Source organism: Ovis canadensis, chromosome 7, assembly GCF_042477335.2.
Source record: "Ovis canadensis isolate MfBH-ARS-UI-01 breed Bighorn chromosome 7, ARS-UI_OviCan_v2, whole genome shotgun sequence".
In the NCBI taxonomy this organism is placed as follows: domain Eukaryota; kingdom Metazoa; phylum Chordata; class Mammalia; order Artiodactyla; family Bovidae; genus Ovis; species Ovis canadensis.
The window spans coordinates 23,220,623-23,234,994 of record NC_091251.1 but is presented as its reverse complement, the minus strand read 5'-3'; the positions used below and the strand labels follow the sequence as shown (position 1 = coordinate 23,234,994).

General features: G+C 37.8%; 1 protein-coding gene across 4 annotated transcripts in view; it reads right to left on the bottom strand.

Moving 5' to 3' along the window:
- The window catches only part of CMYA5 (cardiomyopathy associated 5), a 99,137-nt gene that overhangs the window by 23,907 nt on the left and 60,858 nt on the right, over positions 1–14,372 (bottom strand). For 2 of the 4 annotated variants that reach the window (XR_011258420.1, XM_069597558.1), the window contains exons 4-8: positions 13,984–14,217; positions 12,435–12,457; positions 7,895–8,013; positions 3,168–3,317; positions 495–641 (exon numbers count right to left, since the gene is read on the bottom strand). Coding sequence is in view for 1 of the 4 variants with exons in the window: in XM_069597558.1 (XP_069453659.1) it covers positions 495–641; positions 3,168–3,317; positions 7,895–8,013; positions 12,435–12,457; positions 13,984–14,217 (673 nt within the window). In the remaining 3 variants the exon portion in view is untranslated. The remainder of the gene's footprint in view (positions 1–494; positions 642–3,167; positions 3,318–7,894; positions 8,014–12,434; positions 12,458–13,983; positions 14,218–14,372) is intronic. The other 2 variants (XR_011258422.1, XR_011258421.1) reach the window with 1 other exon arrangement.

Here is a 14,372-nt window from a genome sequence, read left to right as displayed (position 1 = left end):
TGCCCCAGCCAGTCTTGGATATCCTTCCGGATCACAGACCTTACCACACATTTTCCATGATTTTTTGTTTGGTATCTCCCCCACTTGAGTATGAGCTTCTTGAGAAGAGGAGCCCAGTCATATTCACTATTGCAAATGCAGCACCATACAACACCCAGCCTGCAACAGGTGCTTAACAAATGCTTATTGGTTGATCTTAATAGTCTGTAAAGAACTGAGTATTGCCTCTTAACACCCCCTTAACATCTCCTTTTTGTTGTCGTTGCTTATTGTTGTTTAGTTGGTGAGTCATGTCCGCCTCTTTGTGACTCCCTTGGACTATAGTCCGCCAGTCTCCTCTGTCCATGGAATTCTCCAGGCAAGAATACGGGAGTGGATCGCCACTTCCTTCTCCAGGGGATCTTCCCAACCCAAGGTTCGAACCCACGTCTCCTGCCTTGGCAGGCAGATTCTTTACCACTGAACCACCTGGGAAGCCCCCTCCATCTCCTTACCTGTTCTAAAGATTGCCCTTTCGCTGGGTAGGCTACATCCTGTGAAATTCACAGCCATTACCCACACTTGATAGCATCGGTCAGGTTCTAAATCTTCAAAAACACAGTAGCTTTCTTTCACGGTCACTCTGTATTCTTCTACCAAATCTAGCATAAAACACAATCATAAACTCTGAGGTATCTTCCTAAGTTAACTGAAAACTATAGCTATTAGAAAAATCCAACTACACATTTTTCAGTGGGAAATACAAACTGATAAACTTACAGATATCACTAAGTGGTAGATAGCATTTAAGAACATTCAAGCAATAACATTCCAAAAGATAAGTAGAATGACATAGTATTACTTGTGAACACTTACCAGAACATAATAGCACATCAGTAAGATTTCGAATTTCATATACCGCAATTAAAGTAACTTGTTTTAATAGCAAATACTAAAATTGCATGGAATTTACGTTAATTCTAGTAATATACTCTCAAGAAAAGTCTTAAGAAGCAATGACAATATTTTAAAGGAGTACCTAATAAAATAAGGACAATCCCATGTTTCCTAAATGTGCACTGTTAAAAAGCATCTGTATAGATTAGCAAACCATTCAGTACGATTTTCAGTTTCAAATCTTGATTTCTTATCATGAATTCCAGAATTCTTTCAACTAGAGATTTCCATAATTGATAGAAATACTTAAACCCTGTTGATAGAGCATAAACTGTTCTAAGAAATAACTTTGTTCAACCAAGACATTTCCTAAAATTACTTATTTTACTTTAAGTATTTTAGTAGTAAATATTACTCAGTAACATTCTGAACACCTGCCCCTTGGGCCAATCTGATCAGTCTTACTGAAATTTCTTTCCTTTTAAAAGAACGATTTTCTTTTCTAAATTAGCCTCTGATAATTCTAAGTATCCTCTCATATTATTCTAGGATGTCATATCTTCAAAACCCCTCCAGTTAAGAAACCCAGATTATTCCCTTTTAAAGTAAATTTAGGAACTCTTTAACTCAGCAGGTTTCTTCAATTGCATCTCTCTTTACCAGTGAGATATACTTTCTGGATGAAATTTTGGCTTAAATAACATCATAAAGACATATACACACTGAAAAACATTTCCCCCATAGCCTAGAACCTGGGACTGCAATTCTCAATAGAATTATCCTTTTAGACTAAGTCATTTAGCCTGGTACTCCTTTTAACAAAGCACATAATATATGTTATTGGGGACCTATTACACACAGCATAGTATCACAGTTATTGAACTGGCATCAGCAGAGTTCAAGGCATCAAAGGAATGGGACACAAGACAGGTATGTTTGAGGCATGGCAGGGGAAGGTGGGGAGGTGAAGCACTTTTATAAAGTACTCCAGGAAATTAACAGTTGTTAAGAGGAGTCTTGGAGAGCCATGAGGTTCTTTGATATAACTGGATATACAGGGAGGTGAAGTTTGGTATAACAAAACAGAGTCAAGCAAATAAAAACATAAGCTTTGAAGTCTGAAAGATCTTTATTTAAAACCTGTCCTGGTCCCAAGTAATTTTTGTGGTCTTGGGCAAATTATTTAATTTCACATCTGTTTTCTCAATTGCAAGTGGGAATAAGAGCACTTTTCTTGTTGTGCTGTGACAGGTATATGGTAATAGGTTCCCAATAAGATATGAGTTCTTACAGACAAATTTAGCCAACTTTACAAAACAATACGCCTATGGTTGCTTTCTTACTTTTTCTAATTTAAGTATCACATGACATCCCCAAAGACTTAAATACTGATTAACAGTGAAATAAGTTATAATTCATTTCTTATTACAAATTGGTTCCTATGCCATGTCAATCTTGTCACATGCTCATCTAATTTCCAAAAGTATGGGTCCACCTTCAACAGGCAACACAGAATGTCAGCACTCCCAACTCTGATCCATCAAACTGCCTGGCTTCTAGGACTTATTAGAGGTCTTACTGAACAGAGAGATGTTTACAAAAGGCTCAACTGTAAGACATGCAATCCATTCACCCTCCCAAGCACTTTTACCTCTATCTTCACATTAATTTGGGACACCAGAAGACTACACCATACAGTCTTCTCATGCCTTGAGAAGTGTGAACTCTGAATTTACCTTTATAGTTTGTTTGTAGCTTTTATCAAAGGGGGATCTGAGAAAATGCCAACCATGATATCCAATGCTGCTTTTGCACTAAAATTACTGTGGAGGACAGTGTCCTATATACAGCTCATTTCTCCTCTACAAAGTGGGACACTTTATGCTTGTGTTTTAGACTTCAGTTCTGATCGAAACTTTGTTTTCAACACTTTGGTATGTTACCTCCTGCCTGAAAATGAGAATCACTCAATTGCTCTTGTTGACCTGAGAACTCAAAGCCAAATTTGAATTTCAGTTCAAATATTCATGTTGAAAAGTATTCATTCATGAACTTTATTCATGTTAAAGTATTCATCATTAGGATAATATTTATTCATCCTCGTTTCCTTTGGTCCTGATTTCCAAATTTTGCTTATATGTCATTTCATTATATAATTGCTGGTTCATTGTTGCTTTTATGAGTGGCTACAAACGCTTTGTGGAAAGAGTCCTAATAGGTATATGCTTAAATACTACACATTAAGATGTAGAAATGTCCATATGCATCTGAGTATGTGTTGGCAGTCCTACCGTTTACTTCTTGGTCATCTTGTGGCTCCTCCATGCAGTAAACCTGGAATGAGTCAATGACATCTTCTTTGTTCATGCTCCAGTAGACTGCGATTGTGGTGCTAGTGGCAGAATTGGGTTCCTGAGGTTCTAATCTAGGAGGTTGTGGAACTGGAATATAAGCAAGATTTATTATAACTAATGCTGTTTTATTGATTTCTTTTTCTTTTTGCAAAAGTCACCTGTGCTTATTGATAATAATACAAGCAATATAGAAGTACATGGAGAAAAAATGGGAGGGCTCTCTTGTTCTCAACAGCCCCCCAACCTCAAGGATATCCCTTGGAAGCAACCATTGTTATTATAGTTGTGTGTATCTCTCTCCAAAATGTCTTCTCTGCATGTGTACATATACACTATGATACACATAGAAATAAAAAAAAATGGATCTCCCAATGGGATCACTTGATAATATTCTTCAGTCCTATACTTTGAGTAATAAACTTGTACAAGTTAGAGGATGCACCAAATAATTTGGTTTTCCTTCAAAACAAAACCTTGAGTTTGCATTGCTAGCAACCAATATCATATCCTTCTATGTCAACATAGAATCTATATTCAAATAGAGATCGATGAAATCCTCTTTAGCTATAGTTGCTTTATCATCAAGGCTGCAAAAGACTTGCATGAATAAAATATCAAAATATACTTTCTGAAAATACTATCCCATTTTCCCATATCCAACATGACCATACCTACAATTTTTTTTAATTCTTAAAAAATGTGAAAATTACATGAGGGAAAAGCACCCTATTGACTGATTCAAATATAAGGTTTAGATATCTAGTATAAATCCATTGTTCTGGTTTTAAAGGCAACAATATTCTCAAGTGTTTTACTAGAGATTTTAAAAGTTTATAATTATGCATATTGAACATTCAAGTACATACAATGCCATAAATTAAGCTCCTATGAAATTCTTCTCCAAAATTTTTGAGATATAAAAGCATTGAGTATAGTTTATAAATTAGAGGAAAAGGTTATTCCCATGGTTGAACAGATGAACTGTTTTAAAATTTATTTTTGTGGCTATTATTTTCCAGTCAACAATCCTGAGAGATGAGCTTGCTGAATAATATAGGCTAAATTTTATGTGATTACTTTATTAAAAGTCAACAATGAAGGGAAAGAAAACAAAGGTTAGTTCAACAGGAAAGTGGAAATTAGAAGAAATAAATGATTCTAAATTTAGAGAATGGAACAAAAAGAGACACACTGAAAAGACTCAATACAGAGATAAAGAGCAGAGGAAATACACAGTTATGAAAAATGAGAAGGAAGATAAGAGAATGGGCAAGTTCATGAGCTTTGGAGGGGAGAGGCTGGCCTAAGGTTAAATGCCAGATCCCCTACTTGTAAGCTTTGTTACTTCAGCTTCAGTTCCTCTATCTTTAAAACAGGAAAACAACAATAATGCTATTTCCTCCCAGGATTGTTGTAGAAAGCAAGATAATGCATATCAAGTGCTTAGCAAAGTACTGGACACGTAACCAGTGTTAACATTCAGAAAGCAACATGGCCTTTGCAGGAGCACAGAAAACGGAGGGGAGAAGGCAGGCAGCCCTGACGGTGCAGCTGAAATAGAGACCCGTCATCAGGTAAACACAGAGGGACCACAGACGTTTAAGACGTGCCGGGAGGCTGCAAGAGAGGGCAGGAAGCCCACCTGTCAGAGCACCTCCCCAAGGGCTGACGGTGCTTCAGAGGCTCTTACACTATCTTTGACTTTTCTGTTTGTCTTCCAAGCAGAAAGTCAGTGTCACATTTTAAGGGGTCCACCAGATAAACGTAGTTCAGTAAATTTTCATGTTGCCCTGGTTTATGGAAGAGCCAAGCAGATTGACTATTGTCTATCATCTTTGAAGTAGTGCTGGAGAACTTTCTGAAGAACAAACAATGAAAATGCTCCCTTTTCCTCTGTGAATTATACATTGAGCCTTACCTGCTTTTTAAAATGGTAATATCTTTTCAGAAATCTTTATATCAGCTTAGCAGACTTTAAATTGATAATTGAGCCCCCCTCCCAAATCACCAAATTTTAAGGAATAGGCAGTTGTAGGGAACTAAGCAATGCATGTAGGCTAGAAATAATTTTGTACCTAACCTACTCCTTTAAAAACAATGACACTAAAACATCTTATTTCAAAACAAGGATCACTTTTATTGTTTAAACTATTCTTAAATTTAAAATGGAGTATGAATATTCCATGTATGTAATCTATAACAGTGGCTCGATTTACAATTCCTATGCGGCACAAGAACCTCAGAGGCTCAGACTTTATACGTTATCAACACTATTTACACTTCTAGAGTAAGAAACTTGAGTAAGAGGGATGCCAAAAATGCAAAATGATTTTAAGGCTTCCAGACATAGGCTAAGGCACTGGGCAAAGGCATCATCCCCATGGATTCCCTCTGCCTGACAGAGCATGCCCATAAAGAGCTGTCGTGCTCAATGAGCTAAGCATTAGATCAGCCTGCGCTTCAGTACTTGTAGTGGATACAGATTCCCACACAACTGAGCTTTCAAGAAAGTCCCCAGGAGAACAGCATTATCTGCAGTAGCCAAAAGGTGAAAGGAACTCAGAAGTGTATCAACAAGTGAATGGATAAGCAAAATGCAGTATCGACATACAATGGGATTTATTCAGCTTTAATAAGGTAGGGCATTTTGACACATGGTACAAGACGGGTAAACTTAGAGGACATGATGCTCAGTGAAATAAGCCCGTCACAAAAAAGACAAGTACTGCAGAATTCCATTTATATGAGGTACTTAAGAGTAGTTAAATCCATAGAGACAGGAAGTAAAAGGGTGGTTGCCAGAGCCTGGGGGTGTGGGTGGGAGGAATGAGGAACTGTTATTTAACAGACGCAGTTTCAGTTTTGCTAAATAATTCTGGAGCTGGATTAGCGGTAATGGTTGCACAATGGTGGCTTCAACATGGTTAAAATGGTCAATTTTATTTTACACAATTTTTTTTTTTAAGTTCTAAGGAGCAGAGTCAAGAAGCCTTGGGGTGTCACGAATCTATGGTTATCCCCCCTTTCACAGCAATACACTCAGCCTGTTTGGTGCAGACCAGTGGATCAAGCGCAGAGACTCTGAAAGCCAAACACCCCTGCCACACACATCCCCAACAGCTGTGTATCTAGAGCAATATGAGAAACAAGTCTCTGTTCAGTCTATTTCCTCACCTGTCAGATGGGAATAACAATAAAACCTGTCTTCTAGAGTTGTGAGATTAGAGGACAGTCCAACTAGAAACAGTCTCCACCCTGCCCGGCATCACGTAAGCAGGAGGAACCGTTAGGGCTGCTCTGTTTCTCGTTATACTCTCTGAAGCAGAGGCGCAATGTGTGGCGTTCAAATCTCACAGACCAGTCCCCCCTAAGAGCTTGGCACTACTGGGACTGCCACATGTACTGTTTGTGAATGCACCATTAACACTTTGTGACCTCTGAAATGTACAAAACGCCCCCTCACTGCCCATCAGATTCAAAAGAATGTCCTTGAGACAGGGTACTCAGGGCTGGTACACTAGGATGACCCTAGGGGATGGGATGGGGAGGGAGGTGGGAGGGGGGTTCAGAATGGGGAACACATGTATACCCATGGCTGATTCACGTCAATGTATGGCAAAAACCACTACAATATTGTAAAGTAATTAGCCTCCAATTAAAACAAATAGTTTTTTTTTAAAGAAAAAAAAAAAATCCCTTAAAAATAAAAGAGCTACTCTGTTGACCAGAATTTCTTGGTTTGCAATCTTGGCTCCATTCAAATGCGACATGATAAGAAAATACCCCTTTGTTCTGAGATATACCTAAAGAAAATCCATTAGGACAAATAACTGAATTTTTCATTTTATATAGTGTTGGGGGCTGGGGGGGGAGCTTTTTTGTTTTTCAGTTTTTTTGAAGACACAGTAAACTTTTACTAGTTACTAAATTAAAACTCCTCATGGGAATAAAAATTAATTCCCAATTTGAAAACAGAAATTGTCTTTATGGTTTGCTTTGCAAGATTATAGCATCTTTTAAGGAGTACATTTTACATTAAGTGAAACTTGGTTACTTCACTGAAACACAGTAGCTTTGAAAAAAATCTAAATAAATTTCATTGTCTTGTTTGTTAAAATAGCACATTAAAAAAGTATTTTGAAGAGTCGGCAGGATGCTTTTGACAGCTGAGCAGGAGGAGGCTCCTGGCTACATAGCATGATGCTGAGCTGTTAGTTCTCTATGTTAATCTGTTTAGTTTGAGAAAAAGGAAAAAGAACTCAACTGAAGAGGGGAAAGCTGCTCCGAAAGAAAAACCTGTACAATATATATGAAAATATTTGATTTATCTTTCCTTTTATACCTGGCTGCTGGCGTGAAGCAAATAATCTCTAAGAGAGAGAAATCTTCTTTAGAGAAAAAAGAGAGAAGACCCTTTGATTCCACTGCTCCGTCCTTCCGCCTCCTCAGTATTCCAGCACAGTCACAAAGCTTCAAATGGAAATGCCGTTTATAACTGAAATGGTATGCCAGTCTCACACTTTATTTCAGAATCTAGCTTTAAATTCTTACAAGAAAGATTTTTCCTTTTCCAGTTATAATTCCTTAGCTTCAAAAACTTTACAAAACAAACAAGAAATAACTGCCAAATTTCACTGAGGTAATTAATATATCAAAGTTCCTACCAGCCACTTGTTTTAACATCTGGTCACTTCTTGCTGAGCTATCATCATAATGTTCAAAGAGCGAAAATGCGGCAGGCATTTTCTCTAAAGAAGCAGTGTTCTCCATTGCAGAAAGCAACCTGTTGGGAAAATAATTCTGTATAAGTCAAGAAATTATTAACATATACATAATGAAAGCTAAGAACAATTATTCAAAATGAAGTTGTTGTTGGTATTGGTGGTGGTGGTTTTTGTGAGGCATTGGAGCCAAAAAGGATTTAAAATGTTTCAAAATCTCGAAAGATATGTCTAAAATCTATTCATAGGATTCTTTAGTGCAACTGGTAATATTAGAAACTCCATTCCTATATCCTTAAATTGAACAGATTCCATTGAATTACACATTCTTAATTTTGCCTCTATAAAGTTAGTCTTAAAAATGATTACACTTGAATGATTGTTTTTATTCCCTAAAGATAAAAAAGGTTCAGAGCCCATCTGGAAAGTCAAATACTTTGTGATGTCTTTGCTGTTTTCAACTCTCAATATTATATATCTAGCCATTTAGTCTTTCAAGAAAATACACACATCGACTAAGTGCCAGGCACTGGGTCAGCAACAAAGGGAGGATAAAGTCTATCTATTCTTGAAAGACTAAATTAAGCCACAGTATATAAATTATTAACTTTTCTTTATATTCAAGACCCTATTAGGAGGGATGCGCTCAGCATTGGCATCCAGGTGAAATATGGACTTAAAAAAAGGGTTGATTCTGAAGAGGGAAACAGGGGAAGGAAGGACTGCAAAAGCATTTATCTTTAGCATGAGGGCCTAAAATTTGGTGAGGAGCTCTCCTCTGTGTACCTTACTCAAAAGGACAGAAAATACCTTCCAGAAATTAAGTCAACCATTAGGAACTCGATGGACGTTGGGGTTTGGGCACCAAACTCTAAGCCTTTTCACTTGCTACTGGAACTTTCTTCTCCTAGCCACCTGTGTGGCTCCTGCCTCACTTAATTTAGATCGCTATTAGAATGTCAGCCCCTCAGAGAGGCCAGACCTCTGCTGCTTCTTACTTAACTCTGTTGTGCTGTTTCCTCAAACTCATTACAACCTATTTGTTTTTGTCTACTTCACCTGAGTATACTCTACATGCCAAAAAAAGGGCTTTGCTGGTTTCTCTACAGTATATGTTTCTTGGCACATAGTATGCTTTCCATAAATATATGTGAATCAATAAGAGGATAAGGTTTCCTTTGGGTAAGAATATCAGGATCTTAGGTCTGGAAAATTTATCAGTATAAGTGGAAAACATGATAAAATATAACTGAAATATTTAACGAGTGCTCACTATGCTTACAAGTGTTAGGAATAATAAAATTCACTATCTTCTGATTTGAGGGAGATGCTCCATTAGGGGCTTCAAAGATGAGGTAACTTTTGCTGAGTCTTAAAGGATCTTTAGGAGTTTCCTAGGCAACAGAGTATGAGTGTTACTGAGAGAACAGCATAAATGAAGGCATGGGGCTATAAAAAACTAAGACACACTCAAGGGCCACAGGGGACCATGGACCTTGAGAACTGGGAAATGGAGACTGTTAGAGATGAACTAGAAAGGTGATTTGAGACTTGACTGGGAAGTCTTTCACGTCTACCAAGAGTTTCCATTTTGCCCTTTAAGGCAAAGAGAGTCACAGAGGGTTTTACACAAGGGAATTTTAGAAGAACACCCTGACGTGAGTCTGAAGGAAGATCTCCAGCACATGGAAAGGCAGCGAAGCCAGTTGGGAGGCCCCAGGATGCTCTAGATGAGCGAAGGCAACGTGAACCTTAATTAAGGCTTTAGGGATGCAGGGGGTAGAAATAATAGACTCAAAATGAACAAAGAGGGGCTATGAGTGCATATACTAAGCCCTCTCAGTACATGTCACTGACTAAATGGAGGACTCTTCATAGCACAGAAGCTGGAGCTATAGATAAAACATGTAAAATGTTTGAATTTTCCCTTATGCACTGATCTGTTAAAATTTATCAGTGTGTGTAAGGGCAAGCCAATGTCTTTTTATGAGCAGGTCCTACAAATGGTTGAGACTCTCTTCCATTATTATAACACAAAAGAGCAAAACAGAAAAAGCATGCGTCCTCTTAACAGAACAGCATTTTCTAAGCAAATGTGTTTTTCAGAATATGCAAATTTTGAGTCTAAATATGCTTGACAGCATTCTTTAATTTAAGCATTTTTGGTGTTGTGAAAAATGATTTAATATGCAAGCATTGCCTTTAGATATATAATACGATGAGAGGGAGAAAAAGCAGCATGGAGAAGAAACTAGAAAATCAGCATTTCTCATAGGAACACCAATAACACTGAGACTTTAAGGTACAAGTTATCATGAGAACCTGAAAGGTTTCATTTCAGTGAAAAAAATCAATCTTCATCACATATGTGCACATTTAACAAGATTTTCTTTAATTGTTCATATTTCTTCATCAAATCCTGAATTTTGTTATCTTTTTTCTTTACAGAAAAATAATGGTTATCCCAAGTATACTTTCCTTTTGGCAACATGCAGCTTTAGCAAAGATTAATTCATTGCCAATTGGACAATGAGATCAAAATTAATTAAAAAGACACACAGATGAACAAGTTCAAGCACAAACCCAAAGAAATGGTATTTAGAATTAAACGCATGTCAACTCATATTAGCAAGTTAATATTCTAATGTTTAGAAAAGTAAAAAATGTGAAACTATAGCATTTTTAAAGGCAAATGCATTTGCAAATTTTCATTCACTAAACTTTCTTGCTGATTAGTTTCTTCCACAAGCAGATGAAATATAATAAATAAGCAAAAATGCCTGTATGCTGTCCAGCGCATACAGAATGGCATTCTAAATCCATATACTTTGGGGGGTAAAAATAAACATCAATAACACTTAGAAGAAGTGTGTAATTTAAAAAAAAAATAAAGAAAACTGGGAGCAAGGCCTGGGTATCAGTTTTCAGACCTGCACAGTGTGCCTCTGGCTCCTGTGTCAGAACTGGTCTCAGTTCTGGTCCAGAACTGGTCCCACTACTGGATACTCCTGTAGTAGATCTGGGCTGGAGCTCCAGGAATTACCACACAGGTAATTCAGGCACCGCCAGTCTGTGGCACCACTGGGCCAGAGAACAGGCTGTTATAAACCACAGGTTCTCAGTCCTGCCTGTGCACTGAAATCACCTAGCAAGCTTTAAAAATGCCCTGGCCACACCCCACAGCAGTTAAGCCAGAATCTCAGGACGTAAGACTCAGTCATCAGCATTTTTTAAAGCTCCCTGAGTAATTCTATTTATAACAAAGCCACTGTAATAAAACCCTTATTGACTATTGCCAATATTAATATACAAATTGTTTGCTTAAAGCATTTCGGCAATATTCTTTTTTTTTCCAGAAGTTGTAAATATAGTTTAATGTAGATATGAAACATAAATTTTAAGGGGGAAGTTTTAGTTTCATTATACATTTGTTATCAATTTTTTCATTCTCTATTTCCTTGCCTATATCTTTTTCTTCATACTAATTATGATTAAATTATGGAAGAAATGTTTACATATTGGCAATATTCTGTTGAATAGATTTCCTTAACAGGTAAATAGGATTCATCTATGTGGTTCTCATCTGAAAAATCAGGTTTCTAACTGAAAACCATTTTTATATATTTTAATATATCACCAATTCCTGATGTTTTACTTTATGCTATTTTACAATTTGAGACTGAATGAAGCAAACTGAAGATGGTATTCACAATTTTAGAAATTTACATTAAAAGGGTAAAATAGATTTAAAAAAAAAAACACAAAAAACATTAGGCTCAGCCTGTAGGAAAGACCTCAAGCCTGTCTATGGGGCAGAAAGGAAAATGAGATCAGTATGAGCATCTCATTATCAGATGCTCAGAAGATAAACAAAGATTTGTTGTTACGTGTTTTTATAAACAACACTTCCTGATTTCTTGTTGAGTGTTTTGCCTTTAAAGAACTTCTCTTAGATTGAGTGTTAAAAACAACAAACACGAAACAAAAATCAAAAGAAGATTCATTTAGGTCGGCTGAACAGAAAGAGAAGATAAATGCATGCCTGCCTTTTGAAGGGAAAATGAGAGAACATTCCATTAAAGATTACATAGGTCATCAAATTGCTCAAGACAGATATGAATGATCCTTTCAAATACTCATATACAACCAATAAGTCGAAGCATATACAAAATGTTCTGTACGCAGTGACGGAAAAGATAGCCTAGTCTAGATTAGGTTGGAAATACAGACTACATCTCAAGGAAGCGGTTAAAAACCTACATTATGATAATTGTTATTTAACTAAAGCACATGCAGTTTTCTTTCAAAAGCTTTCATTTAGCTTTTAAAAGCGCTGTAGCTAAAAGTGCAGATCCAGGAGCTCACTAAATGTATGTCTTTTTAAACTGGCAGCTCATTTTCTATAAAGCACCAAAATATTAAAAATAAAGCATACAGTCATGCTCTTCTCAGCCACCACTACATTGTGCCACGTTTTCTATACCTTTCATTGATTTCCTCAAATGACTTAACGGAGGAATGAGACAGAGAGAGAGATTGAGATGGGAAAGGGGTGGGGGGAGAGAGAGAGAGAAACTAGTTAACAACCATAAAGAAAAACCGCCCTGGAGAGTTAAGATTGTGTATGTTCTAATAATCATTACACTCCTCAGCTACCTTTGAGGTTGTTTCCTTTGGGGGGCTTCATTCCACGCAGCAAAGGAATTAGTGCTCAGAAGGGGTGGGGAGCGGGGTCTCGGATGGAGGGGGCTTTAGGTCTACTCTCTACCATCAGCAAAGTGGCAACACTTTGCCTCCGCTCTGCTTCTCTCTATTCATTAACAAATGAATTAGTTTCCAGAACTGAATTCTCTGAAGCAAGTAAAATGACTGAAATGTGTTCAGTGTGTGAGAAGAGAGCGCAAAATGTAATCAGTAGTTATCTCTAGATGATACTTTCTCTGTGCTTTTCTATACTTTCCAAATTTTCTAAACTGCATATATATCACTTTTATAAGTAGGAAAAACATGCTTTTCTTTTTCACAACTTGTCCTTCTAGAGAAAAGAAAATACTCTTATCAAACCCAGGTAAGGTTCTTAGGGAACACAAAGCACCTTATTAATGTTATACTTCACATGAGGTACTTAATTTTAAAATACTAAAGCTTTGCCTTAATTAAGCATAATGCAACTGAATGATTTCACCCTCCTCTGAGGATGCCATGTCCATCCCACCCAAATTTTCTGCCCGGTTTTGCCTTGCTCCATCTCCAGTCTTCACTAAAGGGCTGGGAGGACAGAGGAGCTTTGACAGCTCATCATAGAGAGGTGCTTTCCTCAGAGTTGACAACTAGGTCTGGAATTGCCCTCAAGGAAAACATCGCCATCACTCCTGGTTAATCCTGGCTCTGAGGAGAACCAGCATTCTACCGCAGTTTAGGGAATTGGGAGAGCAAAGAGCTGCCTCTGGGCGAAACTGGAGGAGCACCCAAGGGACTCCCTGTGCACAGGTACTTGTCTGAATTAAGGAATCTGGTCCCCAGGAAGACCCCTGTAAAAAGATTAACATGATACCTAACAGAGGTATCATTCTATGTCATTCTTTTGCATGCTGAAAGCGTACCAAAATGCTACCCTCCGCTCGGTGAGGCTCAGAGGGCATGGTCGAGAGGTCATTTCAGATTAGGGCGTGGAGTGGGGACGGGCCCTGCAAGATCAGGCCTGCACCCACAGGCAGCATAGCACAAATAAAGTTTTAGGCTGCTTTCCCTCCCTCTTAGAAGGCGATCAATCCTCGTGACAGAACAGACAGATGCTACTGCAGGCTGGCTTCCATGTGCCCTTTCGCTGGATCTGGGTGTTATGGCTTTAAGGACTGGATGGGCCTTTTCCATGAGCATCTGGCATGCCCTAATAATTTTTAAATGAGAATTATAGAAACTCCCCAGAGAGACATATATGATCTTAGGAAATAACAAAAGTTGAATTTTTAAAAATAGACTTGGGCCAGACTGGGTTCAAGGTGTCTGGATCTGTTTGAAATGGTGCTTACAGTCAAGAAAACGGTCTCGTCAAGCTCCTCGGCTTCTCTCACAATGGTCTCCAGGGTGTCCTTGGCAGTGTCCATGCTCTGCAGAAAATGGACCATCTGGTCATGCAGGAACTCCATCTTCTTTCTCTTCACTTCCTCAAAGCTCTGGGCTTTCTCATCATATTGTGCTAAAACCTTCTTCATCATTTCCTCATTCTGTTCTTCTAGCCGTTTCTCATTTTTACTACAGTTTTCCTAAAAATTAAAAACAAAAAACCAATTCTGAGTGAAAAAAGAAGTATATGTATTTTTCACGAGAAATACTAGCCTTTTAAAGAATTAATCTTGGGCATTCTGGTAAGAGAATCACAGATGATGTACACAATCTGAATTTTCAGCCTATCAACCTC